Source organism: Esox lucius, chromosome 7, assembly GCF_011004845.1.
Source record: "Esox lucius isolate fEsoLuc1 chromosome 7, fEsoLuc1.pri, whole genome shotgun sequence".
NCBI lineage: Eukaryota > Metazoa > Chordata > Actinopteri > Esociformes > Esocidae > Esox > Esox lucius.
The window spans coordinates 9,328,531-9,356,224 of record NC_047575.1 but is presented as its reverse complement, the minus strand read 5'-3'; the positions used below and the strand labels follow the sequence as shown (position 1 = coordinate 9,356,224).

Here is a 27,694-nt window from a genome sequence, read left to right as displayed (position 1 = left end):
ACAATCAAGGGGGTGCAAAACTAAACAGACACATCTGGTGAATAAATTATAGGATAAAAATACATTCAGGGATCCCTACTTGGAGCCAAATATGTAGTCCATCGTGTTATGTCTGCAAATGATTGTGGTATTTTTGTGTTCTTTTAGTGGAAGGCTAGTTTCTAGTGAAATGCACTTAAGACTTTACAATTATTTTTCATTTTCAGCTGAGTAATTCAGGCACTGAATCCTGACTGGCTGAGAGCATTGGTATATTTATGCAAGAGTGCATTAGGAGGTGTGGTAAATGGCTAATATACAATTGCAAGAACTCTTCATTAGAACGATGCATCATGGATGCACCATATTAATACTATAAACTGATTACCGATAAGAACAGTAAAAATACATGCTTTATCTTACCTGTTGTATATGGTCTCATTTACTAGGCTTTCTGACAAGAATTGTAGCATTCAGAGTTCTAACCACAACACTTATAATAGACTGTATACCACATGTATGACAGAGATCTAGTATTTACTGTTCTAATTATGTTGATTAACAGTTCATAGCAGAAATAAAGCATTTAAACCCTTTATTTTTTACAGTCCCAAAAGTACATGTGTAGATGCTCTGTAAAATGTAATCTATCAACCAACCCTAACATCTCCCTCTACACACAGGATGCAGGTGTTTGTTGATATTCTCGGATATGCCTTGGCAATATGCAGCTACATTGTTACATCATTCCAATACATTTGAATAGTATTGATAGTATGACTATATATAGAGCATCTACAGTGAAAATAACGGGTTTTATTAGCTTTCTTTTTACTTATGCATGGATTGTAAATTATTTACATATTTTCTGTCAGTTGACGTAAAATGCACGTGACAATGATACGCCCCCTTTTTTTAGTTGACACAAGTACGTTCAAGGTGTTGCAGACCGCGCTGCCTGCTACCCACCCGCCACTGCAGTGCGATGCTGCGTCTGCTCACAACTGCCGAGAGTCCGGCGCACTACTGATGGAGGGGGTGAAGTTGTGAGCCGGCGAGAAGGGGAGATAACCTAAAAACCATGGCGGAGGCTAATCCTTTTAGGGGACTGCCCCGCTTGCGGAGGGCCGCGGTAAGGTGTTTACGGTAGAAGTATTTCTTAGACGTTTCCCAACATTAGGAAACAGGATCTGTCTATTGCAGCATAGGAATCCTAATAGGCTACTGCTTGTCCGGGATGTGCCCTACTGCGGCATCAGCTAGATATCGCTTGCGACTTAAGGAATATAAACAAATGTAAGATAGAACTTGCATTTCTGTCAGTTCTAGTAAGCGTGAATTCAAATAATATTTGTATGTGTGGTAGAGATGTGATATCGGCGGGACAGGTCATGCCAATGACAGAAAGGTGCGTAATTCTTGCGGGATAATTAACAGTACAATTAGAATATTGTAGGCCAATGTAAGTTGTGCCGTGGTATTATACTCAGTGATACTAGTGCAATCTTTTTTTTAATGAATGGTTCATGAATATTGGTAGACCCTATGCCAGTAGCCGAATTGCATTTCTGGATGTTTGTAATATCAGTTGGTATCATTCATAAAGTTGGGTACTGAGTGACAGGCCTGTACTGTATTAGCAGTTCACGATAAGGCATGTTAGCAAGGTTTCACTGCAAAGGCAGAAGTTTTGTTAGACACTGATAATTTTCCACACAAATATATTTGATTATAATAATAATATGCATATTCATAATATATTAAATTATGGCTGTGTTACGTGAAGCCATGTTTTAGAAGTGTCAGTCTCAGTTTTCATGCATGTTTTTGATCTGTGCTGCAGTGGTGAAACTAACCTTAAGCTGACTACCCCAAGACTGACTGAGTGAGATGGAAAGCAGACAAGCTTGGTGTCAGCTGGCGTGTTTCATTGATCAACTGTCGTGCAGGCAGATTGACATTGACTAAACCTGATTGCATTTAGGTGACTGCTCAAAGCTGCCTCTTGGATGACTGTGGCCAGTACATGAAAGTACATCTCTGTTGGTCTATGAAGAGTTACATTATTGAAGAGTCACTTCCAGTCCTGATAGTTCTGAGCCTAAGACGCCCTTGCCTTGCACACCTGAAGAGAGTTTGATCTCCAGGGGCTAGTTTTTCAAAAGTCATCAACCTGGATAGCGAATGAAATGACATAGAGGAATGCCATGAATAGAACGTCTAAGTGATGTTTGGGGTCACTTGTTTTCCTTGAAAATATACATGAAATTAGTTTGAGTAGGAAATATAGAAAAATGTATAAAACATATAGTAATTGACAAGGATAGAATTCATGATTTATAATTTAAATTATAATTGTGTCCTTAAAACTTTGCTTTCATCAGTGTTTCCTCCATTTGCAACAGTTTCAGCCTTGCAGACCTTTGTCATTCTAGTTGTTAATTTGTTGAGGTGATCTGAAGAGATTTCACCCCATGCTTCCTGAAGCTCCTCCCACAAGTTGGATTGGCTTGATGGGTACTTCTTACGTATCATACGGTAAAGCTGCTCCCACAACAGCTCAAATAGGGTTGAGATCTGGTGACTGCTGGCCACTCCATTATAGACAGAATATAAGCTGACTGCTTCTTCCTTAAATAGTTCCTGCATAGTGGGGAGGTGTGATTTGGGTCATTGTCCTGTTGTAGGAGGAAATTGGCTACAATCAAGCGCTATCCATAAGGTATTGCATGGCACTGAAAAATGGAGTGATAGCCTTCCTTCTTCCAGATCCCTTTTTACACTGTATGCATCTCCCGTTTCACCACCACTAAAGAAGCATGATATTGCCTCCACCATACTTGACAGATTTTTACTCGGCCAGCATTATTTCCAGCATCTTTTCATTTGGTCTGCGTCTCATGAATGTTCTTTGTAATCCAAACACCTCAATCTTAAATTCATCTCTCCATAAAACTATCTTCCTCTGTCCAGTGTTTTTTTTTACCAATCTTAATCTTTTCTTTTTATTGGCCAGTGAGATATGGCTTTTTCTTTGTAAGATCTGCCTAGAAGGCCAGCATCTAGGGGTTGCCTATTTACTGTTGACGTTGAGACTGGTGTTTTGTGGGTACTATATAATATAGCTGCCGACTGTTGAGGACTTGTGAGGTGTTTGTTTCTCAAATTTGACTCTTGATGTGCCCTCTTGCTCAATTGTGCACCTGTGCCTCCTACTCATCTATTCTGGTTAGAGCTGGTTTGCACTGTGCTGTGAAGGGAGAAGTACACAGGGTTGTACGAGATCTTCAGTTTCTTGGCAGGTTCTCACATGAAAGAGCCTTCATTGTTCAGAACAAGAAAAGACTGATGAGTTTCAGAAGAAAGTAATTTCTTTCTGGCCATTTTGAGCCTGTAATTAAACCCACAACTATTGATGCTCCAGATACTCAACTTAAGAAGGCCAGTTTTATTGCTTCTTGTATAAGCCCAATGTTTTCAGTTGTGCTAACATAATTGCAAAAGGGTTTTGTAATATTCAGTTAGCATTTTAATATGATATACTTAGCAAACACAACATGCCATTGGAACGCAGGACTGATGATTGCTGATAATGGGCCTCTGTACGCTTATGTAGATATTCCATTACACATTAGATGTTTCCAGGTGCAATTGTCATTTACAACATTCACAATGTCTACACTGTATTTCAGATCAATTTGATGTTATTTTAATGGACAAAAAATAGTTTTATGTTTGAAAACAAGGCCTAGGTGACCTCAAACTTTTGAACATTAGTGTATATATATATATACACACACACACACACACACACACACACACACACACACACACACATATATATGCACAATACAGTATAAATACAGTACATAAATTATTATGTCCCTAAATTGTTTGTAAAATTAAAATACTGAACTGAGAGCAACACTATCAGAAATCAAATATCTGCCTGTTTTACATTTATATTTGTCAATTTTAACACACCGAATAGCCTCAAATCATGGTTCCAACTGTAATCTTGACATCTGGGATTGAGTAGTGTACAAGAGTAGTGTAATTTCTCCAGACCACTCCCTCAGCTCATCACTATAACACAGGTGAGGCCACAGCTGTATTATGGTTACAATTAAGGATCCCAACTTTAAATTCTAGAACAAAAAATGAGAACATTCTGGTAAGATTAGAGCCTGTTAAATGGATCTGGAACCATATCTAACTATGATTTATCACTCTGGACATTTGATCATCCCTCGAAAAGCAACTTTCAACCAGTCCTGGATTTCAGACAAATCATTGGTCCCAAAGACAAAATGAGAGTTTAAACTGATTGTAGTCCATTGAACAAGACATAGTCATCAAGCCTCCTCCCCAAATAACTTGCAATACACCTGAACCTCATTTTGATTGTGTGATACATTTGAAAACCATTATGTCTGTAGGTGCTTGCCAATTTGGTTAGGGTAATTGCGTTTGGTTAGGGTAATGTTTATTAACAGAAAACCTGCGTTTATCTATCCATACAACAGTGGTGCTGTTTAACGATTAGCACTAGATGTCAACACACTTACTAAGCTTAAATTCCTGCACTTGTCTACGGCAATAGAGAGAATAGCTTATGCAACCGTTACCTAATGATCTAAGGTCAACACTAGAAATCTCCTGTTACAGAGTAGGAGGTAGAACTAAATATGGCTTGAGAACACAGCTATAACCAAGTACAGTGTGACTGCAATACAGCAGTAATAGCACAGATACTAAAGCCATGTTTACAGTATCAATGATCTCAATACTCTTTTCCCTTCTCCCGTTTTCTGTTTTCAGATGTCCTTCCCAGGGAATCTCCACCTGGTTTTGGTTTTGCGGCCCACCAGTCTTCTCCAGAGTCCATCAGGCACAGGCACTGACTTGGGCTTTCGCTTCAGCCAGGATGACTTCATGCTCAAGATGCCTGTAAGGAGTGGAGAAGATGAAACCAATGCTTTTTAGGAATCTTTTGGGAAATACCGCTCTAGGAAGTGGTTAAGGGGCAGCACTGGGGACTTATGGTTGATGTAGTTCATTGAACATATAATCTGACATAACAGGGATCTGTGAGAGGCTTTAACGTCTACTACCTTGAATCTCTAAGACATTGTTGTGATGAGCAACTGTTATTGATGTTGGTTGTAGGCTTTCTGTGATACCCCTCGCTCTGCGTCCCTCCACAGGTGGTAATGCTGAGCTCAGTTACAGACCTGCTTCGCTACATTGATGAGAACCAGCTGACCTCGGAGTTTGGCGGAACTCTGGAGTACTGCCACAGTGACTGGATTGTCCTCCGTACGGTAAAAAAGCTGTCCCACAATGTCAGCCACAACTACACATCGATTATGAGTGGACTCTATTTTGGAGTACGGATCAGATCAACAACATGCACACCATTACACAGCAAGGCAGCCTAGATTTTGAAACTGTGAAAATGCATAACAAAAGAGTGTTTTTGGGGTAAAAGACACATTCTTTGGTGTGTGTCCTCTCTGCAGGCCATCGAGAGCTTTGCCGTGACTGTGAAAGAGATAGCCCAGATGCTGCAGGCGTTCGGCACGGAACTGGCCGAAACAGAGTTGCCAGACGAAGCCGACGCCATCGAGTTCCTCCTCAGATCCCACACCGACAAATACAGGCAGCTAAAAGTAAGAGTTATTTTTATCCCTGCGCGAGGCTGTTGTTGTGTTTTGATGTGATGCTGTGAATAACTGCATAACAATGATCCTAGGAGGACATCAGGTCGGTGATGAGGCAGGGCCGTCACCTGTTATCCAACCTGGAGGCTGCCAAGGCAGCTAAAGCTGATGGTCAGGAAGACAGGGACATCAAGCAGGACTGGGACACGGTTCAGAGGTAGTGTATAGTACAAAACATAGATGGGTCGGACAAATGTTTTTTCACACAGCATTGGTGCTTGGTACATTATATTATGGGGTGTCTTTGTAAAAGGTGCTTCTGGAGGAATGACCTTTTTGTTAGAAATACTATAAGGCTGAATCTCAAATTGCATACTACATGCTACATACTACAAGTATGTACATCGCGGATGATGGTGAAGTACATACTGTTTTGTATATAGTAAGCTGGTATGCCAGTATTGGGGCCGACTGGGACACTGCCAAAGCTATTTCATTTCATGGCACAATGTTTGTTTTTCTTTCATATGTGAATGAAATGAATGCAATAACTTTTATAATGGACTTTTTCGTCTAGTGAAAAGATGAGATAATCGTGGAAACCCCTGCGCTTTTACTGCGCAAGGGGTTCTGCTCTATATTACCCCAAAAGCATGCATGGATGCATCCCTTGAAAATCCACCAGAAATAGTACACCATCTGGGAACTTTTGGCGTACAATTATTTTGCGTACTATGCTCTGGGACACACAGATCTTCTTGCATACTAATCTGGCATACTGTATAGTATGCAAGTATGCAATTTGAGATTCAGATTAAGTGTTTGGCCCTGAACTTATGTACATTTACATCAGACTTCTGACCCAACTACGGGACATGGAAATGGCTTTTGACGGCTTTTTCGAAAAACACCACCTGAAGCTGCAGCAGTATCTTCAACTGATGAGATACGAGATGAGCTTTCACGAGGTAGAGTTGTTCAGCGTGGTATTGCAAAAAGTTGTTCCGTTATTCTTTGTTTTACACTGAGTGCCAAAGGTCAAACGTCTTTTTTCGCTGGTGCTCAGATGCAGGAGACCCTGGACCAGCTGTCTGCTCAGGAAAAGGAGATCGCTGCAGTGGGAGGGACCGTGGTCCACACAGAACAGCTACTGGAAAAACTGGAGTCACTGGACACCCGCGCACAGGTCTGGACCCCTCTACACAAAAAAACTCACAGCTGATCACGTCCACTAGATGTCGCTGTTAGACAAGGAAACATGCAGTGATTCACGACTATGGTTCTGTGCTGGTTGTCAGGAGGAGATGGCCCGTGCCCAGATTGTAATACTGCGTGGCCACCAGCTAGCCGCCGGCCACCACTACGCCCTAGCCCTGATTGTCCAGCGCTGCAACGAGCTTCGGCACCACTGTGACGTGCTAACCACCGCCATCCGAGCCAAACAGGCCGGCCTCACCCGCGTGCGCGACCTGCTGCTTCGTTTGGAGGAGGTATGCAAACATGCACAGAAATGTGACAGCCCTGCCTCATCTTTCCCTCAGAAACCCTATAGGTTCTGTGACAGTCTGTGTCTGTCCGTGTCTTTGCCTTCAGGCTACGCGCTGGTGCGACGAGGGGGCATACCTACTAGCCAATCAGCTAGTGGATAAGTTCCAGTCCAAAGAGGGAGCTCAGGCGGCGTTGGAGGATATCGAAAGGCTGCAGGAGCAGGCGCCGTCATGCCTCAGGCAAAGCCCTGACGTCCTCAGTCTTGAGTTCGTGGCCATCCTGACCCCTCAGCTACAGGTGTGCAGCCTTGCTCAATAGTACAGCCAGCCTCACTCCTAAAACAAACCGGGACCAGTATCACAAGATCATTTAATCCCAAATGTATTATTTTAATGATGGCAACACTATGTTACACTGAAAACATTACACATATTCTATCATTACCAGGTCAATTACTGTTATGTTATTACCAGAAGTGTATATTATTATTCACAATCTCCTTCCTCATGTTCATGCTGATCCAACAGGCCTATTGATCTACATCTTTAACATCTCCTATGTCTTTTCTAATCTCTCTCCCAATTTCTCCATCTCTCTGTCAGTCTCAGATTGGGGTGGCCACGGAGAAGCTGTCTCTCATGCAGGGAATGATCCACAACAGAAAGGCGTGTCTGAGGAAGCTGGCTGACATTCAGGTGCGGCCCATCCAACTGGTGGCCCCTCGGCCTGAGCCCTCCCCCCGATGCAAATCCCCTCTCTTCTCCCCCAAACACAGTACGTTACCATTAACACACCACCACACAACTCCCTCCCAGCCCTAAAGGACACTGAATGTGAATATAAATTGACCTTGCACTTATTAGGCATGTTAGAATGTTTGGTTTGGATGATAGAGGATAATTTAAGGCCTTTTCACACTGCATTGTTCTTAGCCCCAGGCTAAGATTGGCCCCGTGTTAGCATAGCCTGTGTTCATACAAGAGTTTGTTAACCCTGTGCTAAGGTTTAACCCTAGGCTGAGGATTCTCACTTGAATTTCCAAGCCCTGGGCTAACAGACAAATATTAAAACACTATTTCACATTCTATGACAAACTACAAATTTTACGTTCTACATCACTGACACACGATCAATCTTACGCTACCATGGTTCAATTAACCACTTCATGATATCGGTTGATCAAGATGCCCATCCTGTCGGTATTTGCTTTGACAACTTTGTTAAAACTACCTAAAGAAAGAGAAAAACGTTAGTCAACCTTCATTCTTTCGACATATTTGCTAGATTTACATCCAAAGCAAGCTGCAATAACTACTTTGCTAAGATTTAGCAGGTATAATGAAACGACCAAAGTTTGCAGAGTGAAAGGACCCGAAACAGAAATACATTGTAGCTGTTGGTAATGGCACGCATCAAGACCATATGTAAATTAAATGAAGGGGCAGGTTTTGTGCTTGGACAATAAACGTTCTATGTTTTTTTCCACAAATGGGTTATTTTGTCACCATGTTTCTGGGGCTAGCCCTGAAAAGTCAGTGCTAACCCTGCTCCGGAGCAGGGCCAGCGAGCCCCATGCAAGTGTGAACACATGCCTAGCCCAGGGCTTTTGGAGGCTCTTAGCTCTAGGCTAAGGTGCAGTGTGAAAACACATTTAGATGCTTGTCTTCCTCAGGTGTTCATGTAAGAAGTGGTAGTGTTTTTTATTTTCGTATCTGCAGGTGTAGATTTCAACTCAGTTCTCAACTCAAGGTTTTCTTTCGACCTCTTACCTGGCAAGAGGGCAGCTCGGAAAAGCCCAAGAAAGGTGAGTTTTGGCTTATTACACAAATAGATAACAGGAATCGAGGAGATAGGATGCAATTGCAAAGGAACCGGTTTAACTTCAAAACACAGAAGATAAATAAAAGACTAAGCCTAACAAGGGTAAACACAGAATAAATTCAAAGTCCAAACGGACTGAAAATTTTTTTTAAAACAGAACTTGCACCAGCGAGCAGAGAACTATGGGAACAAACAAATGTACCTAAATATAGAAGATTACAAAACACTACTCAACAAGGACTGACTGGCAATTAGATTGTGTATATATACACTTAGGTCTGGAAATTATTGGACACTTGTTATTTTTGTTATTTTATTTTGTTAAGTACTGTTATTTTGTCTGTTTACCAAAATATATTCAAGTTACAGATAAATAATGAATATTGGCTTCAAAGTGCAGTCTCTAAACTTTAATTTGAGAGTATTCACATCTAAATTGGAGGAATGGTTTAGGAATTACAGCTCTCTAATATGTAGCCCCCTCTTTTTTAAGGGACCAAAAGTAATTGGACACTTGACTCAAAAGCTGTTTCATGGACAGGTGTGGGCTATTCCTTCATTATTTCTTCATCAATTAAGCAGGCAAAAGGTCTTGCGTTGATTCCAGGTGTGGCATTCGCATTTGGAAGCTGTTGCTGTGAACCCACAACATGTGGTCAAAGGAGTTCTCAATGCAAGTGAAACAGGCCATCCTTAGGCTGCAAAAACAAAATCCATCAGGGAGATAGCAGGAACATTAGGAGTGGCCAAATCAACAGTTTGGTACATTCCGAGAAACAAAGAACACACTGGTGAGCTCTGTAACACAAAAAGGCCTGGACATCCACAGAACACAACAATGGTGGATGATCGTACGATCTTTCTGCGGTGAAGAGAAACCCCTTCACAACATCCAGCCAAGTGAAGAACACTCTCCAGAAGGTAGGCATATCATTATCCAAGTCAACCATAAAGAGAAGACTTCACGTGAGCAAATACAGAGGGTTCACCACAAGGTGCAAACCATTCAGAAGCCTCAAGAATAGAAAGGCCAGATTAGACTTTGCCAAAAAACATCTAAAAAAGCCAACCCAGTTTTGGAACAGCATTCTTTAGACAGATGAAACAAAGATCAACATGTACCAGAATGATGGGAAGAAAAAGTATGGAGAAGGCTTGGAATGGCTCATGATCAGAAGCATACCACATCATCTGTAAAAAAATTATGGAGGCAGTGTGATGGCATGGGCATGCATGGCTTCCAATGGCACTGGGTCATTTGTGTTTATTGATTATGTGACAGAAGACAAAAGCAGCTGGATGAATTCTGATGTGTATAGGGATATATTGCCTGCTCAGATTCAGTCAAATTCAGTGAAGTTGATTGGACAGTGCTTCACTTTACAGATGGATAATGACCCAAAACATACTGTGAAAGCAACCCAGTTGTTTAAGGCAAAAAAGTGGAATATTCTACAATGGCCGAGTTAATCACCTGATCTCAACCTGACCAAGCATGCATTTCACTTGCTGAAGACAAAACTTAAGGCTAAAAGACCCATGGACAAACAACAACCGAAGACAGCTGCAGTAAAGGCCTGGCAAAGCATCACAAAGGAGGACACAGCGTTTGTTGATGTCCATGCATTCCAGACTTAAAGCATTGCCTGCAAAGGATTCTAGACAAAGTATTAAAAATAAACATTTTATTTATGATTGTGTTTATTTGTCCAATTACATTTGAGCCCTTGGAATAAGGGGAGTGTATGAAAATGGTTGCAATTCCTAAATGTTTCATACAATATTTTAGTTCAATCTCTTGGAATAAAGCTGGAAGTCTGCACTTCAATTGCATCTCAGTTGATTCATTTCAAATCCACTGGTGCCGTATAGTGCCAACATTATAAGAATTGTGTCTGTGTCCAACAAATATTTCCGGACCTGACTGTATGTGTGATTGATAGTCCAGGGCTGCATTCAAGTCCAGTGGAGTGTGATGAACTGCGATCGAGGAACCAGCGGTGGCTAGTACATGGGAGGACGAGCACCTTTGCTCAGAGGAAGGCCGGGGAGGTGTTACCAATACCCGCTTTTGTATAGAAATACTCTGTCCTGAAATGAAACTGGAAACACTGAAATGATACCCAATAAAAACAATGATACCACAGCAAAAAACATACACTGTTTAAAACAATTAAGGGAACACAATCATTACATTATAAGACCAAGTTAATTTGAGAGTATTCACATCCAAATTGGAGGAATGGTTTAGGAATTACAGCTCTCTAATATGTAGCCCCCTCTTTTTTAAGGGACCAAAAGTAATTGGACACTTGACTTAAAAGCTGTTTCATGCACAGGTGTGGGCTATTCCTTCGTTATTTCTTCATCAATTAGGCAGGTAAAAGGTCTGGAGTTGATTCCAGGTGTGGCATTTGCATTTGGAAGCTGTTGTTCTTCCTGGTGCAGGACAATGCCCGGCCTCATGTGGCCAGAGTACATAGGCAGTTCCTGGATGATGAAGGCATTGATGCCATTGACTGGCCCTCACGTTCCCCAGACCTGAATTCAATTGAGAACCTCTGGGATGTTATTTATCAGTGCATCCGACACCGCCAAGTAGCGCCACAGACTGTCCAGGAGCTCACTGATGCCCTGATCCAGGTCTGGTTGGAGATCCCCCAGGACACAATCCGCTGTCTCATCAGGAGCATGCCCAGATGTTATTGGGAGTGCATACAGACCTGTGGAGGATATACACACTACTGAGTCACATTATGAGTTGTTGTGATGAAATTCACGCAAGTTGCAACAGCCTGTGATTTCAATTGTTTACTTTGATTTTCAGTGTGAGTTTGAATCCAGCCTTCAACCTGTTGGTGATTTTGGTTTCCATTGACTGTTACGTCATTTTGTTCTCAACAAATTACACAATGTACAGTAAAGATTTTGATCTTTAATATATTTCCTTCTTGGAGACCCGATGTGTGGTTTAAGTGTCCCCTTCATTCTTTGGAGCAGTATATGTTATGTAATCCCCTGAGACTAGGCTAGAACTAATGATGATGAGACTGAGCTTTCTTTATGTAACATATATGTAACAGCATATCTTTGATATTTTATTAGAATAAAATGAGATGCAGTTGATTTGCTCTATTACTTTCTTCAGTTTGAACTTTATTAATGGTGAAAATGTGTAGCTAACATTAGTTTGTTAGGGGGAATCTTAGTTAAAACTGAGCTAGAAACTGCTAAATCGTGCAGTATGTTTGACTACCATAAAAGATAAAACATCCACATTTTATGTCAGACTAATCATACATAATGTGGCCTGTTGTCCACTGAAATTGAAAGGCCCATTCAATTTAGCGTACTCACTAGGACAACTCAAACATATAGAATCATTGTACAATTTCAGTGGATGTTAAATATCTTTAACACGTCAAAATATATGAAGTTGGTTAACCAAAAGTGAATAGCTAAGTTTACATTGACAATATTCACACATTAGAAAGACATTAATTGGCATATGACCTGGGGCTCTTACTGACGGATGTACTAAAATGGAACAAAAATATTAGTACCAAACCATGTTGGGTTTCTAGAGTCTAAAAGGTATAGAGGTTTTGGTAAATAGTGTAGCTGTCATTGTTTGACCTTTTGACTTTTGCTATAGGTCATTTTTGTCTGGCCTCCACATTGTCTCTGTACCAATTCATCAGTTAGTTTGTCAGCTTGTCCTGTTGACTAAAGCCTGCTCTCTTCCATCCAGATCGAGGTGATGCATGACTATGAGGAAAACCGCAACTGTCTTTCCTACAGCCAGGAGGGGGAGGAGAGCCCAGACCAGCTGAAACGGTGAAACATCGCTCCACTCTACTCAACATCAGTCCGAATGCACTCCCGATTGGTTTCAAAACCTGTATAAATATTTCTTGGTCTACGTCTGCCTAGAACTTTAATTTAATAAAGTAATTTCCTTTATCGCTGCTTCTCTGTCTCTCTCTGTCTCTCTGTTCATCTTACCAAATATGTGTCTTCAGACACATAATGAAAGAGCTTATTGAGACAGAGAGGATCTATGTAGAGGAGCTTCTGTCCGTCTTGCTGGTAAGGAGTTTCATTCGACAGCTGCACAGTGCGAAAAACCAACCCAAAGTTTGCATATATAAACCACATCTTCATTTCTGTAGGGTTATAGAGCAGAGATGGACAACCCTGCTCTTTCTGACCTTCTGCCACCTGTGCTACGCAACAAGAAGGAGGTCCTCTTTGGGAATATGCCTGAGATCTACAAATTCCACAGCAGGCAAGGACAAACACCCTCTGTCTCTCTCACAAACGTGCAGACACACATACACACGAGGCACTGATAAGCTACAGCATTGAAATATTTCAAAGTAAGGAGATAGTATTGATTGAAGTTACGAGCCAGCCTTGTCTCACGCCCAACCACCGTCCTCTCTGCAGGACATTCCTCCAGGACTTGGAGGGGTGCCTGGAAACTGCTGAGAGAGTTGGAGCCTGCTTTCTAAAACGGGTGAGAAACTTGTGATGCACTAGAATCATGCCCCCACCCACTGCGTATTGACATGGGTTTTTGGGTTACTTGCCAGAACCTCCTGTAACCATCTACCTGCATGGCTCGATTTTGTCTCTGTCATTTCAGAAGGAACATTTTCAGGTGTATGAACGCTACTGTAACAACAAGCCACAATCCGAGTTGCTCTGGAGACAGTGCTCTGCTTCAGCTTTCTTCCAGGTGAAAAACTATTGCTACAGAAGGGACACTGTAATCCTTATCTATTGTTAGATATTCTTAAAAATGTGTCTTGTAGACATCACATTTCCAACATTTCTCCTAGCCTCGTTTTTTCCCCCATTAATTCAAATGTTCTTTCTCCATCCTCTGTAGGAGTGTCAGAAGAAGCTTGAGCACAAACTGGGGCTGGACTCGTACCTGTTAAAGCCAGTCCAGAGGTTGACTAAGTACCAACTGTTGCTAAAGGTAAGGTTCAGGCTGCAACAACCAAGTCTTGACTGGTACATTTCAAATGAGCAAAATGATTCATACTGTTCAGCTCGACCATTCATTGCAACACATTCAGCTCAGCAAATCTGGAAACACATTGGGCCTCCGGGTCATTCCCAACAGGAACTATTGAAGCACAGTGCAGACAGTGAGTACATCTCTGAGCTGCAGGGGGCCCTAGAGGCCATGCTGGACCTCCTCAAGTCTGTCAACGACTCCATGCACCAGATCGCCATCACTGGTTATGAGGTAAAGAGTATAAGCCCGTATGAGTGACTAAGGGAAAACGAGTGAGCAAGTGATGTTTTTCTCCCTCTCTCGTTTAATGAAAGTGTATTTTGTACTAAAGATGTTTAACCGTGTCCCAACACCCTGTGTTGTGCTGTCCGCCTGTTCCCCCAGGGGGAGCTGAGTGAGCTGGGTCGGGTTCTGATGCAGGGCTCCTTCACTGTGTGGATCAGCCATAAGAGGGGCTCCACCAGGATGAAGGACCTGGCCCGCTTCAAGCCCATGCAGAGGCACCTCTTCCTGCATGAGCACGCTCTTCTCTTCTGCAAGCGCCGCGAGGAGCACGGCGAAGGTCACGACCGTACTCCCTCTTACAGCTTCAAACACTGCCTGAGGGTATGACCTAGGAGGGGAGCATCCCCTGCGTTGCCTCCCACCCTCATCACATTGACGCACGTTCACCCGGACGGACAGACAATAAAATATGCAACAGGATATTGTGTTTGCTCTTCAGATGAGTGCCGTCGGGATTACGGAGAATGTGAAAGGAGACGTGAAAAAGTTTGAGCTCTGGTACAGCGGAAGGGAGGAGGTTTATGTTGTTCAGGTGAGGATCGTCAATCTTTTTCATTTGGATTAACTAGCATTATCGGACTAGTCTGGGTCTTGGCTTGAGACCGGGCGGTTTAGGTCATCTTGACTTGCTGACGCAAACGGCACCCCTATCTGCGGATGTGTTCCACCTAGGCCCCTACGTTCCAGATCAAGATTGCCTGGCTGAAAGAGATCCGGAAAATCCTCACTAACCAGCAGAGGCTCCTCCAAGGTTTCTACTTTGCGTCAAATTGTCTGTCTGCTTCCACGTTGGGTGTGTTGTTCATTTCCGCCGTCCCGAATGATGTTCCTGCCTGAGTGCCGGTCGTTCGGTTAACCTGCCCTGAGTTTTAAGTCCCTTTCTATCCCCCCTCTCTCTCAGAAGACATTCCCTCTACTCAACTCTCGGACCAGACCCCTCCATATCCTCCCTCTGCTGACAGGTGACGCTTGTTTCATGTCCTCAACCCATGTCTCCCTTGCTCACTGTTTTGCATGACAATCAGATCATTCTGATTTCATGATCATAAAAAAAAAGAAAGAATTGCTCATAGCATGTGGTTTGTTAGTTGTGCACTCCAATCCTCGCTTGGTTTCAGCTCGTACTGGCTCTGACACGTCAGGCTCATCTCTGGTATGGTCCAGGGGATGATGTTGCAGTGAGGGCCAGTGGTTGAGGCTGAGCTGGGGACCGTTCTGTGTCATGTGGTGACCATTTTGTTTGGGTGTTGTGTTTCTGCCTTGTTCCTTTGCCGCGTTGGACAGTCTGGCATGCCGTGTGTCGGTGTGCATGCCGTGGACGGCCGGGCCGATCGCCGGCTGCTCAGGTTGTTTTGATGTCCTTCCTCACAGCACACCGTTGGGGTCCCTCAGCACGGAGGAGGCAGAGTCGTCGGAGCGCACCAGCCCAGTCCTCACGGACCCCGTGGTCCTATCCCCCCAGTCCCAGCACTACAACAGACGCAGTGAGTCAGCATTGGAAACCAGCAGACATGTTGTGTCACATATTAGTAAATGAGCCGTTCGTCTGTGAGGTTTTGTCTTTGGAAATTCTGGTGTGTAGCAGTGAAATTTTCGGTCTGTAGTCAATGGAAACGTGTTTTTTATAAAAGGTTTTGAATTAGTCTAATGTGGCATATATTCTCGAGAGAAGACATTTCCATACAAACCCAATTTCAAGATTTGAATGGTCTAGGCTTAGGCTACCGCAGCAACTTTGTGTAAATGATGACTACAGTTAGTGAATGGAAAAGATAACGCAGAGTTGTATTGAAAATGTGAACAAGATATGGGTTGTAAATGATGCACAATAAACTCACAATAAACAATAAAAATATAGTACAACATTTTACAAGCAATGGAAATTACCAGGTATGGTTAGCTTTCTTTTAACTAGTTGCACCAGAGGCGGAGCTTTAATGGGTGCAATAGGTGTGCCGCACCCATGGCAGCCAATCAGAGGGGCCCACAAGCAGAATAAAATTATGTTATGATCTTTTGCTAGACACTATTTAGTTGATTTAGAAATTATTTTATGCTTGTTTTATGATTCCATAATGCATTTGTGTGACTGGCTAATATATGATGTGGTGGATGTAATCAGTTTTGCCTGATGGAGTGGTTTCCCGCAGCTGGCCTATTTTTCATGACAGTGTGAAGACAAAAATGGGCTTGGTTTACAGATTGGGTTTTGTGTTTTTCATTTGGAGTCCGTGGGTGATTGGCCAGTATATTGTCAGTGAAATCTGGCACCCCAGGGTGTAATGTCGGATCTTGTCAGCTCGTTTGCTAAGAATATGAACTTCAAAAGATAGATAGCTTAAGTAACAAAACATAAAAATGGAATGTAGATATGTCTGCCACTCAAAGCAAAGAAAAACAATGTGCCCTTGAGAAACGTCTTAGTAAAGTTGTTGAGCTGCAGAAGCATGAGAAGATGGAGATCTGACATTACAATGACAAGAGCAGCTACAGTGTGGTGTGAGGTGCCCAGAAAACCTTGAGCGTAGGGATGCCCCATGCCACATATGCCAGATTACTGACCCGCTTAGCGGACGTCAGAGCCAACAACAGTGCCGTTTTCAGAGACAGCATTCCCAACGAGATCTGATCTATGGGCTCAAACGGTGCATCAAATAATCTCTCCAGAGCCAAAGCCAAATCCCACTATGGCAACAACCACCAAGCCACCAACGGGAGACGGCGAGATCCAGCCAAAAAACGTTTCACCAAAGGATGACTAAAGACAGACACTCCATTGAAACCCACATGACACACTGAGAATGCACAGGAGTGTGCCGGGCGACCTCTGCTTATCAAATACAGGACACTGCCAACGTCACAGCAGAAGGGGTCAACCCCCGTGCCCTCTCACCAGTGCGTAAAGAATCTCCACTGGCCCTGTGTAGCTAGTGGACACGGAGACCGCACCCATCTGCCTGCATTAACGCCCCGTGTCGGCAAGGAATCGGCCATCTGCACCATCTCCACAAACCACAGCGCTCCCGGGAGAAAATGTGGCTATCAGAATGAGTGACAGCCCCTCCTCTCGTACCCGAGACATGAGAGGAAGAACGCACTGGAGAGGGGTAATGCGTTGACTGGGCTGAGGAGCGCTCTTCTTCCGATTCACAGTAAAACCCAGACAAGTGAGCTGGGTCACTAATCTTAACCAGACCAGCAGCGTGCAGCGAGGACCACAGAAAGAGCAGCTGGGGGGCCGTGGCCACTCACCGATTGTACACTCCCACTACCCTGACCGCCGTGGGGGGGGGGAGACACACAGCCCTCTCCTCATTAATTACTATGTGTAACTATGGAGACAGAGGCTTTAGCGGACTGCGTGACAGAGTACAAATCACCTGTTGTGTACGGTGAAGAGGAGAAACCGTCCCCATCCAGACCCTGCTCTGGGGAAAAATAGAGCCGCATTTGGGAACTAAACCCCGATCTCCCATATGGAAGTCAACCAATTACGCTAATGGAGATCTTACCATTGAGCCAGCGGGAGTGTTTAAACTCCCCCCTCCCACGGCTGACTGAAACGCCAAAGGTGGAGGCTCAGCTCAAAACTTCTCAGAAAGGAAACAGGAGGCACGGACGAGTCAGGACAGTGAAAAGAACGATCGCCCACCAACACGGGGGAAGGAGAACCATCGTCGTTCCACAAAGCAGAAAAGGAGCGGGGGGTGGCACTGACAGAGCCCGCGCACGCTCCGAAAACAAACTGTATTCACACAACTCGCCGAGGAGGGAGAAGGACAGCTCGGTTGCAACATGCGAGGGCGCATAGCAACCACTGCAGATGTGTCTTCACAGCAACCAGGCGCAGCACGGGCCCATGAGAACACTGTCAGACGGTTGAGGAAAAAATTATTCCTCACTCGGGAACTGGACCCAGGTGGCCAGGATGGCAGGCAAGGGCACATACCACTAGGCCTCCGGGACTCACTGTTTTTGAAGGAAGTTAGTATCAGATCAAGTAGTTATAGTTATAACTTTCCAGGCAATCGACACAGACTGAAAAGGCAGACCTGCGGGCATCCCCACACAAGTTCACACGGAGTGAGAGAGGACGAGTCCACGCAGCAGCGTCGGCACAGAACTCGATTGAGCCTGAGTCCGAAAAAGTGTAAACAGACACGAGCGGGGACACGTCACCATGGTGATGAGGCACCTTGCATCCTGCGAAGAGCGGAGCTAGACAGGGTTTCCCCGAAAAAATTATTCTTCCCACACCGGGAAAGGCTGGAGGTTATGGCATAATGCCCCCCGAGGCAGATCCAAGATGTACCCCAAGTACTGCATCATTCTGGTCTGTCGAACCGCAGACAGAGACAGAACGCGCTACAGCACCAGAACCAGTGCAAGACGTCACAGGGTGTGTGAGAGAGAGTGAGAATTCTCTTCGCACACACCACTGCGCATGAGTAATGGGGATAGCCTTGCATTAGTTACGTAGAACAGGAGCGTGCTGATCCACTCAAGTTGCCTTTATCAGAGAGCGAAGAGCAGCGGCTACACAAGCTGACCCACGCAAAAGCAAAGCTCCTATGGGCAAAGCTTCACGAAATAGAACTGGAAATAAATTGTAGTATGAGCACTCATACTTAGCTTTAGCTCACTAAGAGCGTATCATCAAAACGCTTTAGAAACTAATGTTCAACATAATTTACAGTTAATGGCATGAATATAATAAGAGGAGCTGGCTTAAAAGCTAATTAATCGCTAAATATAATCTGATGCTGTCATTTAGCTTAGCTACAAATACTGCCTGTTATGAGGGTAATATTTTCTTAGCACTGGCGTTAGCTAGCAAAGTTTCTTGGTCAAACAGCTGAGTCTTAACTCACCAAGAAACTTAAATATAATCTTTCACTTGGATCTTCTGTGTTTTCTCTAGGAATATTACTTTGGTTTAATTTCGGTAGGTTTGGTTCTCAAATGTTTTTACATAGGTCCTGCTTCTAAGCTTCTTGAATAGTTATATAATTCAATGGAAAATTCCACTGGGGAAAGTAGAAGGGCGGGACAGAGTCAAGCATCTGTAGTGCTTGGGGTTTCCAGCTTCTGATTGGCTCAAATTTAGAGACACGCTGCCTTCAAGAGCAATATTCTTCTAGTTTAACGTTTTTTTTTGGGAACCCTTTATTTACATTAGGGATATTTATTCAATATATTTGGTATGTATAGGTCTTTGTCTTGTGAGGGTGATTGTATTTGAGAGGTTCTGTCTGTTTAACGTAGGTTGGCCCGGCACCTCCCACTCAGTGGATGTCTGTGAAGGTCTGGAGGACTGGAGTACAACTGATATTTCCAACCTGTCAGACTCTGACGAAGATGATGACCCCACTCCACTGGTAAGCAAATTAAAATTTTTATTCATTTGTTTTATTTTTATTAATGTATCAATGAACAGTACAATATAAAAATGTAAACAAGAGCAAACATGATTTTTTAAATGAAATACAGAACAATACGAGATTAAGCAATAGAAGAAACATATATCAATGTGAATAAAGACAAATAAATAAAGTAAAATAGTAAGTGATGATGATAAATAAATTTAATCCAGTCTTGTAGTAATTTTGCCAGACAGTTGCCAGACATTATTCATAGTTCATAAAGTGAAATAAATGCTACGATGCTACAGATGCCGGATCTTAATTTGTACTATAGCAGGAAAAATAATACTGCAGACACATGAAATATAAATACTGTTGTTTGGATTACAGTTAGTGGACAATGAAAATCAGGTTTGGAAATTAAAAATGGAATCTTTTCAGACCTTAAAATACACTAGAATTTAACATGACCTAGTGTGTGATGAAATTAAATCCAACATCAGCATTGCCAGTCTGTGTTAGTTACTGGTCCGAAGGTCAAAGGGCACGTTTCTTCTCACAGGTTCCTGGGAGGTACAGGGCCCTAGTGGACAGTCCTGTGTGTGGTTTCCATGACCTCATCATTAAGTCTGGTGATGTCATCCAGCTACTTCGTCAGGACACTGTGGGGAAGTGGTGAGATACCTATACTACCAACCACACCACCACCATCATACTACCAACCACATCACTACTATCATACCATGCACCACATCACTACTATCATACCACTAACCAAATCACTACCATCATACTACCAACCACATCACTACAATCATGCCATGCACCACATCACTACTATCATACCACTAACCAAATCACTACCATCATACTACCAACCACACCACTACTATTATACTACTTACCACATCACTACTATCATACCACTAACCAAATCACTACCATCATACTACCAACCACATCACTACTATCATACTACTTACCACATCACTACTATCATACCACTAACCAAATCACTACCATAATACTACTTAACCACATCACTACAATTGCACACCACAACACTACCATTATACTACCAAGCTACTTCGTCAGGGCATTGTGGAGAAGTGGTGAGGAGATCTTAATATCAACCACATCACTAACATACCACCCACTGCATCAATATCATCATACTAACCACCACATCACTACAATCATACTACTCAACACATCACTACAATCAGGGTTGGGTAGGTTACTTTTTAAATGTAATCCGTTACAGTTACAAGTTACCTGTCCACATTTGTAATCAGTAGCGTAACTTCTTGATTACTCAAACTCAGTAACTTACTCAGTAACGTAATTATTTCTCAAACCTATTCTTTTTCAATTGAAGTAATCATAACTTTTTTCAAAAGTATCTGTAATCTGATTACAATATTTTTGTTGGTAAAGTAATGGATTACGGTTACAGTTTATTTGTAATCCGTTACTCCCCAACTCTGACTACAATCATTCTACTCACCACATCACAACCATCATACAACACACCACATCACTACCATCATACAGTACTACCTACCATATTACTACCCACCACATCACTACCATCATACTACCCACCACATTACCACCCATACTACCCACCACGTTACTACCCATACTACCCACCACATCACTACCATCATACTACCCACCACATCACTACCATCATACTATTAACCACATCACTACCATTGTACGCCACATCACTACCATCATACTACCCACCACATCATTACCATCATACTATTAACCACATCACTAACATTGTACACCACATCACTACCGTCATACTACTCACCACATCACTACCATCATACTGTACTATTAACCACATCACTGCCATCATACTACCAAGCTGCTTCATCAAGGCATTGTGAGGAAGTGGTGAGAAGCCCTTAATACCAACCAGCATACTACCTACCACATTACTAACATCATACTACCCACAACATCCCTACTATCATAGTACCAACCACATCACTACCATCATACTACTAACCACACCACTATAATTGTACACCACAATATTACCATCATACTACACACCACATCACTACCATCTAATATTTATTACAACATCACTACCATTATACTATCCACCACATCACTACTATCACACGTATTACAAGATCACTACCATTATACTACCCACTGCATTACTACCATCATACTACTTACCACATCACTATCATATTATTTTTTAACTTGCTACAGTGTAGTGGCTTTACTACAGAGGCATGCCTCATTGTTTTTCTGTCAGGCTTGTTAGGAATGTCAGTCGTTGTGATGAGGGTCTGGTTTTAGCCGATAATCTGCACAGGATTCTGGGAGAGAGTGGGCCAGCTCACTTGAGCAGAATGGGAGGTGAGATTACTGTCTTTAGCTGTAAATCAATACAACATTGTCATTTCGTCTAACTAAACTTCCTGTATGTTTTCTTTGCTCTTCAAGGAAATGAGAAAACCAGGAAGCTCAGTTCTCTCTGAGCAAACCTTGTGCCATCTGTCCTCCGTCTGAAGGCACAGACTCATATCATCACATATCATCACAACTGCAGTCATCCTGCTATCATTCCCCTTCCGAGGTCATCTCTTCTCTAGTTTCCGGGGACCTTGAACATGCTGCCAGAAACCATTCAGTCATCAATCAAACCAGATCTGAGAGGTCAATTGAATCTTACCATCCATCTCCAGCAGTGTAATACCATTGGAATAATGTAAACCATATTAATACCAATGTGGGTAAACCACAAGGACGTCTTTCTTGAATTTTGTTCAGAAGGTGCAAATTTCACCATGCCGTGGTAGAGCTAATGCCATGGCAATGTCAAATGATGCAGACAACCTCAAGCACAAGTAACAGACTGGATTAACTTTTCAACCCGTGCCACATCACCACATCACCTCAAAGAACTGCAAATCATCACACATGAAGTCTTAATTTTCCTGTGGATAAGGTGCATGTACTGTTTCTGGACCACTATGAATATTTACGTAGATATTTACTTCCAGTGAAAGTGAATCAATCTCAACTTTTTATAATTTGTGAATTGCCATCAAGATCATTGAGGAATCAGATCAGATCAGATTTTTACATATCTTCTAAACCATATTATGTGCCAAAACATGCTTCTGTACAGTTTACTTGTTCCCTTTATTTGTAAACAACCTCATTTTGTACCGCTCCCATTGTCCCCAAATATTATGAAAAAAACGACATTTCAGTGTGAAAACTAACAGTAATTTTTGAACTTCTATGCTCACTATTCTGCATGAATAACAGGTTGTTGTAAATAGCCAGTTCCCTGTTGAACATTGCAAAATGCTTCTTTTTTATGTTCACTACACCTTTCTGCTAGAAGGGGGAGAAGTGTCAGTGACAGTTGGTATTGTCGAGGATCCTGAAGCGCTTTTGCTAAGTGTGTTGAATGGATGGACTTACATGTAAATGATGCACCTTAAACAGATGTTGGGGATTCATGTAAATGTACAGAGAAATGTATGTGCATATATGATATGGATGGAAATTATTTTACCAAATAGAAGCACAAGAGAATCTAAACAGAGTCTTTACTGTTCATGTATATTGTTTTGGCCAATATTGCAAATGTTGACTGATACCACATTACAATGTGTGGGCCAATCCCACGTGCTTGCAACCATGTCTGAATAGTTCAAATGAGTTTAAGAAGACATTCAGAAATAATTCCCAGATCTTGTTTAATAAAACGACAAAAGAATATTATCAGCTCAATTACACGTGAACACAACTGTATTTGGCCCAAACAAGAAGTAACAAACAGCAGGGGTTTCAGACATGGCTTCTCAAACTTAAGCCTCTGAGTTGGGACTGAAGCTTCCAAGCCCAGTAATGTTGGAGATCCACCGGTAGTAGCGGGACACGAGGGTGTAGACTCCATACTTCCCCTCCTTGGCGCACTCGTCGCCCCAGCTCACAATGCCTGTCAAGAACCAGGTGTCTCTGAACCGGGTGGCATGGGGACCGCCGCTGTCCCCCTGGCATGAATCCATTTCCCCATTGCGGTAACCGGCGCAGAACATGAAATGGGAGACCCTTTCCACGCTGCTGCCCATGCATTCGGTCCGGTCTACGTAGGGCACCTCCACCTTCTGCAGTGTGGAGGATTCCATGCCCAGGTAGCGCGTCTTTCCCCAGCCGCTAACCAGCGAGTTGGAGGCGTCCTTCAGCAATGAATCCGTGAAGTCTTTGGGCCCCAGGCAAATGGGGATGATGTAGTCTGAGAAAAGTGCAGGCTTCTGGAGCTTCAGCAGGGCGATGTCGTGGTTGTACAGGCTTTTTGTGGCATCATACCGCGGGTGCATGTGATGCTCAACCACTGCATGGTCCTGCTCTGTCCCCTCATTGACCCCCAAATTGTGCTCGCCTGCCGAGACATTGAGTTAAAGAGTATGCCAAATGATATACTTCCAAAAACATTTATAACATATGTTATAGTACATAATAAAATGCATTAAAAACGATTTGCTCCATCTATTCAATTTCACATATATTCTACAATGCATAAAACAGTTTTAACTCACCCAGTCGGATGAATAAGGATCCAATATGGCCTTCGTTCAGGCAATGGGCTGCAGTGATGACCCACAGCTCACTGAGAAGGGAGCCCCCACAGAAGCTTAGCCCCGTTATGTTGTTCATTAAGGACACCTGGCAGAGTCCCAGAGGTTAGCGCACACAGCAGCAGTCTTAACAAATTGGCTAAAGGGGCTTATGTGAACAGACTCACGCACACACGCTGGGCTGTCCTACCTGCCAAGGGATCTCCCCAGGAGTCACCTCGTCACCCCCAACGATGCGTTGGTCATTGGACTTCTCTTCCTGGATGGTGGCAAGTGTTGGAAAGAAGGCCCAGAAAGGCAGGTCCCCCAACACAGACGAAGACTGGTTACTGGTCCTGACTGGATGAAGAGTGGGGTTGGCTGGCTTGACCTTGGCAGACACTCCAGAGGTGTTCATGTGGGTCTCAAGTGCCTCCGTGATGTTGAGGCCTTCATCATAGGAGTGCATTGTCTGATCAACGTTTACGGCCTGGATGAGTAACCTGGAGGATAGCGATGAGCTGACAGCCTTGGCAAGACGACCGCAGGGGAAATGTACTTGGATACAAATGCAAACATTACAGAAAGGATGGTTAGAGGACCTCTCATGTGTTAACACTTTAAACCATTCAAATATGTTTTTTCACCAAAGGCATGTTCACACTGCACCTTAGCCTAGAGCTAAGAGCCTCCAAAAGCCCTGGGCTAAGCATGTGTTCACACTTGCATATTTTGAAGTGGGCTAGCACCACCCTTAGCCTGGGGCTAGCTGGCCCTGCTCCAGAGCAGGGTTAGCACTGACTTTTCAGGGCTAGCCCCAGAAACATGGTGACAAAATAACCAGTGTGAAGAACAAAAGCATTGAACATTTGTTGTCCACGCACAAAACTTGCCCTTTCATTTATTTTACATACGCTATTGATGTGTGCTGTTACCAACAGCTACAATGTATTTCTGTTTAGGTCCTTTCATTATGCAAACATTTGTCATTTCATTATACCTGCTAAATCTTAGAAAGGTAGTTATTGCAGCTTGCTTTGGATGTAAATCTAGCAAATATATAGAAAGAATGAAGGTTGACTAACGTTTTGCTCTTTCTTTACGTAGTTTTAACAACGTTGTCAAAGCAAATACCGACAAGGTGGGCGTCTTGATCAACCGATGTCATGAAGTGGTTAATGGAATCATGGTAGCGTGAGATTGATCATGTGTCAGTGATGTATTGTAAAGTTATTTGCATGCCAGAAAGAACGTTACATTGGTAGCTTATCATATAATGTAAAATGCATTGTGTCGTATTTGTCCATTAGCCCAGGGCTTAAAAATACAAGGGTGAATGAAGCCTAGGGTTTAACCTTAGCCCAGGGTTAACAAACTCTTGTGTGAACACAGGCTAAGCTAACTAAGATAGCCCAGGGCTTAGAACAATGCAGTGTGAAAAGGCCTCATGTCGCCTAAAATGTTCCAGCGGTCTAAACCGCTCTATCTGCAAAATTTTGCAGTGGTCTCTTAACTTTAACCCTTCTGTTCCTCACTGAAAACCTTCCTTTTTGACTTTTTTTGGAAAGGAAAGAAAAAGGTGCAGTGGTCTCTTAATTTTTTCCAGAGCTGCATATACAGTACAAACCCAGATCAGTACAGTACAAACATAGGACATAAGGAAAAACCCAGAATCCACCCCTGCCTCTGGGAACTATCACTATCGCTCACTATTGCTCCCACGTTTATTGCCGACTTGGATGTGGATCACAAGCCTGACTAAATAGCACTGGGATCCCATGGCTCTGGATGTACGGGGGATTAATCAGCACCTTGAGGGACACAGGTGGTCTGATCCTGAGCCAGTGTGTATCCCGCTGCGCAGCCACACACCGCGTGCTGGTCTTTCACCACGCAGAAGTGGGAGCAGCCGCCGTTGTTCACGTCACACTGCCTCGCCACCTCTGATCCGCCGGGAATCCATGAGAGCAGTGCATAGAAAGACAAGTTGACTTTGATCAAATGGGGACGCTTTCTAAGAGGTTAATGCAGAAGCCTGCACTTTTCTCAGCTGTGTTAAGGAAGATGCACAAGACTGTTTCATTTCGTTTGGTTTTACGTGTACCATGGCAACTGCCGGAAAATGCATTTGCTCACCTATCTCACAGTTTTTCCCATTGAATTTGGGTGGACACCAGCATACGTAAGCACTCATGGCATCTTGACACTTCCCCCCATTCTCACATGGGTTGGAATCACACTGATCACCATCTGGAAGGACACTTAGACATTACATCAGGAAGTATACACAAAACATTTTGCATACATGATACATCATGCCAGTTAAGCTTGACATCGGGCCATACAAATGAGACATTAGACTAGATAAATGAGACATGACCAGAAAAATTTAACATTACACCAGATAGATGAAAAATGACACCAGTTAGATGAAACATAAGACCCCATAGATTGTACATTACTCCAGATAAATGAGACAATGCACCAGATTGTGAGACATGACAAATAGTTTGATATAATTTTCACACACATAATCATCAATAGTGCTTACCAAGGTAATTCACCCAAAATTCCATCTAGCAAAAAAGGGAAAAAACCACATTTTATTGCCATTGTCTGTCACTTGCCTTGGCAAAGCCTTGGCACAGATGGACTTCAGGGGATGTAAGGGATGCTACCTACTGTTTTCTCCTCATTCTCAAACACCTCCCTGGCCTCCTCCAGGTTGCACCGCTCCTCTAAACACTCCCTCTCCAAGTTGTCCCGTTTCAACTCCTCCAAGGCCCCTGTGTTGTAACGCTTCTGTCTCTTGAGGAGTGTGTCCGATGACTGCCTGGACAGAAAGACATGGGCTGGGGTGGAAAGAAAGACAGGGATGGTTGTGGTCAGGGGGTTAGTATATGAACAATCATGAGTTAAAATGTATTTCCTTCATAGAGGACAAATATCAAATTAGTTTTTAATCTCATTCAGGTTGACTACAGCGTATGTTTAGTAGTATGATGAATAAAAGACGGTCTTGCATAAAAAAGTTTCCTTCTTCTGACTCTCCTCATCTTGCATTTCTCATATTTGATCTGTACCTTGATATTTTCAAAATAACGTGTCACTGTGTCTGACCATCAAATGAGAGGACAGGTGAAGGTTGATGACAATATAACCACAGAATGGGTTCATGTGAAGCAGATATCACAGAAAAAGGACAATCAAAGATTGTACTTGCTTTTCAGTCCTATAACATCATAAAAAACAGTAAAGAGAACTTTATTAACACATACATGCTTCTGGAGGTGAAATATGTGAAACCTACCTCCAGAAGAAAACCAGTTTTCCACAATAAATCCAACAGTGATGACCAATAAAAAAAAACTCGCCATATTGTTGCTCTAGCAAGCTATCTTTTGATAACCCACCAAACAGAAAAGACCACAAAGGAATGAACAAATTGAAAGTAAACTC

At 43.0% G+C, this 27,694-nt stretch overlaps 2 protein-coding genes across 11 annotated transcripts; one reads left to right on the top strand and one right to left on the bottom strand.

Moving 5' to 3' along the window:
• The first annotated feature begins 935 nt into the window (after positions 1–935).
• On the top strand, positions 936–24,038 carry LOC105024927 (proto-oncogene DBL). Of its 10 annotated transcripts, none has more exons than XM_020048658.3 (28): positions 936–1,111; positions 1,823–1,963; positions 4,801–4,929; positions 5,187–5,303; positions 5,502–5,651; positions 5,735–5,859; positions 6,496–6,610; positions 6,709–6,828; positions 6,941–7,132; positions 7,236–7,427; positions 7,733–7,904; positions 8,849–8,934; positions 12,703–12,788; positions 12,974–13,040; positions 13,124–13,239; positions 13,401–13,470; positions 13,600–13,692; positions 13,846–13,938; positions 14,086–14,211; positions 14,365–14,586; positions 14,705–14,797; positions 14,938–15,016; positions 15,167–15,227; positions 15,550–15,749; positions 19,531–19,643; positions 20,191–20,303; positions 21,916–22,019; positions 22,107–24,038. In XM_020048658.3, the coding sequence occupies exons 3-28, from the start codon at positions 4,801–4,803 to the stop codon at positions 22,139–22,141; spliced, it is 3,069 nt and encodes a 1,022-aa protein (XP_019904217.1). In that variant the 5' UTR covers positions 936–1,111; positions 1,823–1,963; the 3' UTR covers positions 22,142–24,038. The 10 variants fall into 10 exon arrangements, with proteins under 10 accessions (XP_019904217.1, XP_019904224.1, XP_019904216.1 ...); XM_020048660.3 differs by having other exon boundaries at positions 1,098–1,116; XM_020048665.3 differs by lacking the exon at positions 1,823–1,963 and having other exon boundaries at positions 15,170–15,227; positions 15,637–15,749.
• Positions 23,486–27,694, bottom strand: f9b (coagulation factor IXb). Its single transcript, XM_010895232.4, has 8 exons — positions 27,546–27,694; positions 26,918–27,087; positions 26,787–26,811; positions 26,372–26,485; positions 26,047–26,178; positions 24,447–24,793; positions 24,218–24,344; positions 23,486–24,060 (listed from the first exon to the last, which is right to left on the bottom strand). Exons 1-8 carry the CDS (start codon positions 27,610–27,612, stop codon positions 23,486–23,488), a joined length of 1,557 nt encoding a protein of 518 aa, XP_010893534.1. The 5' UTR covers positions 27,613–27,694.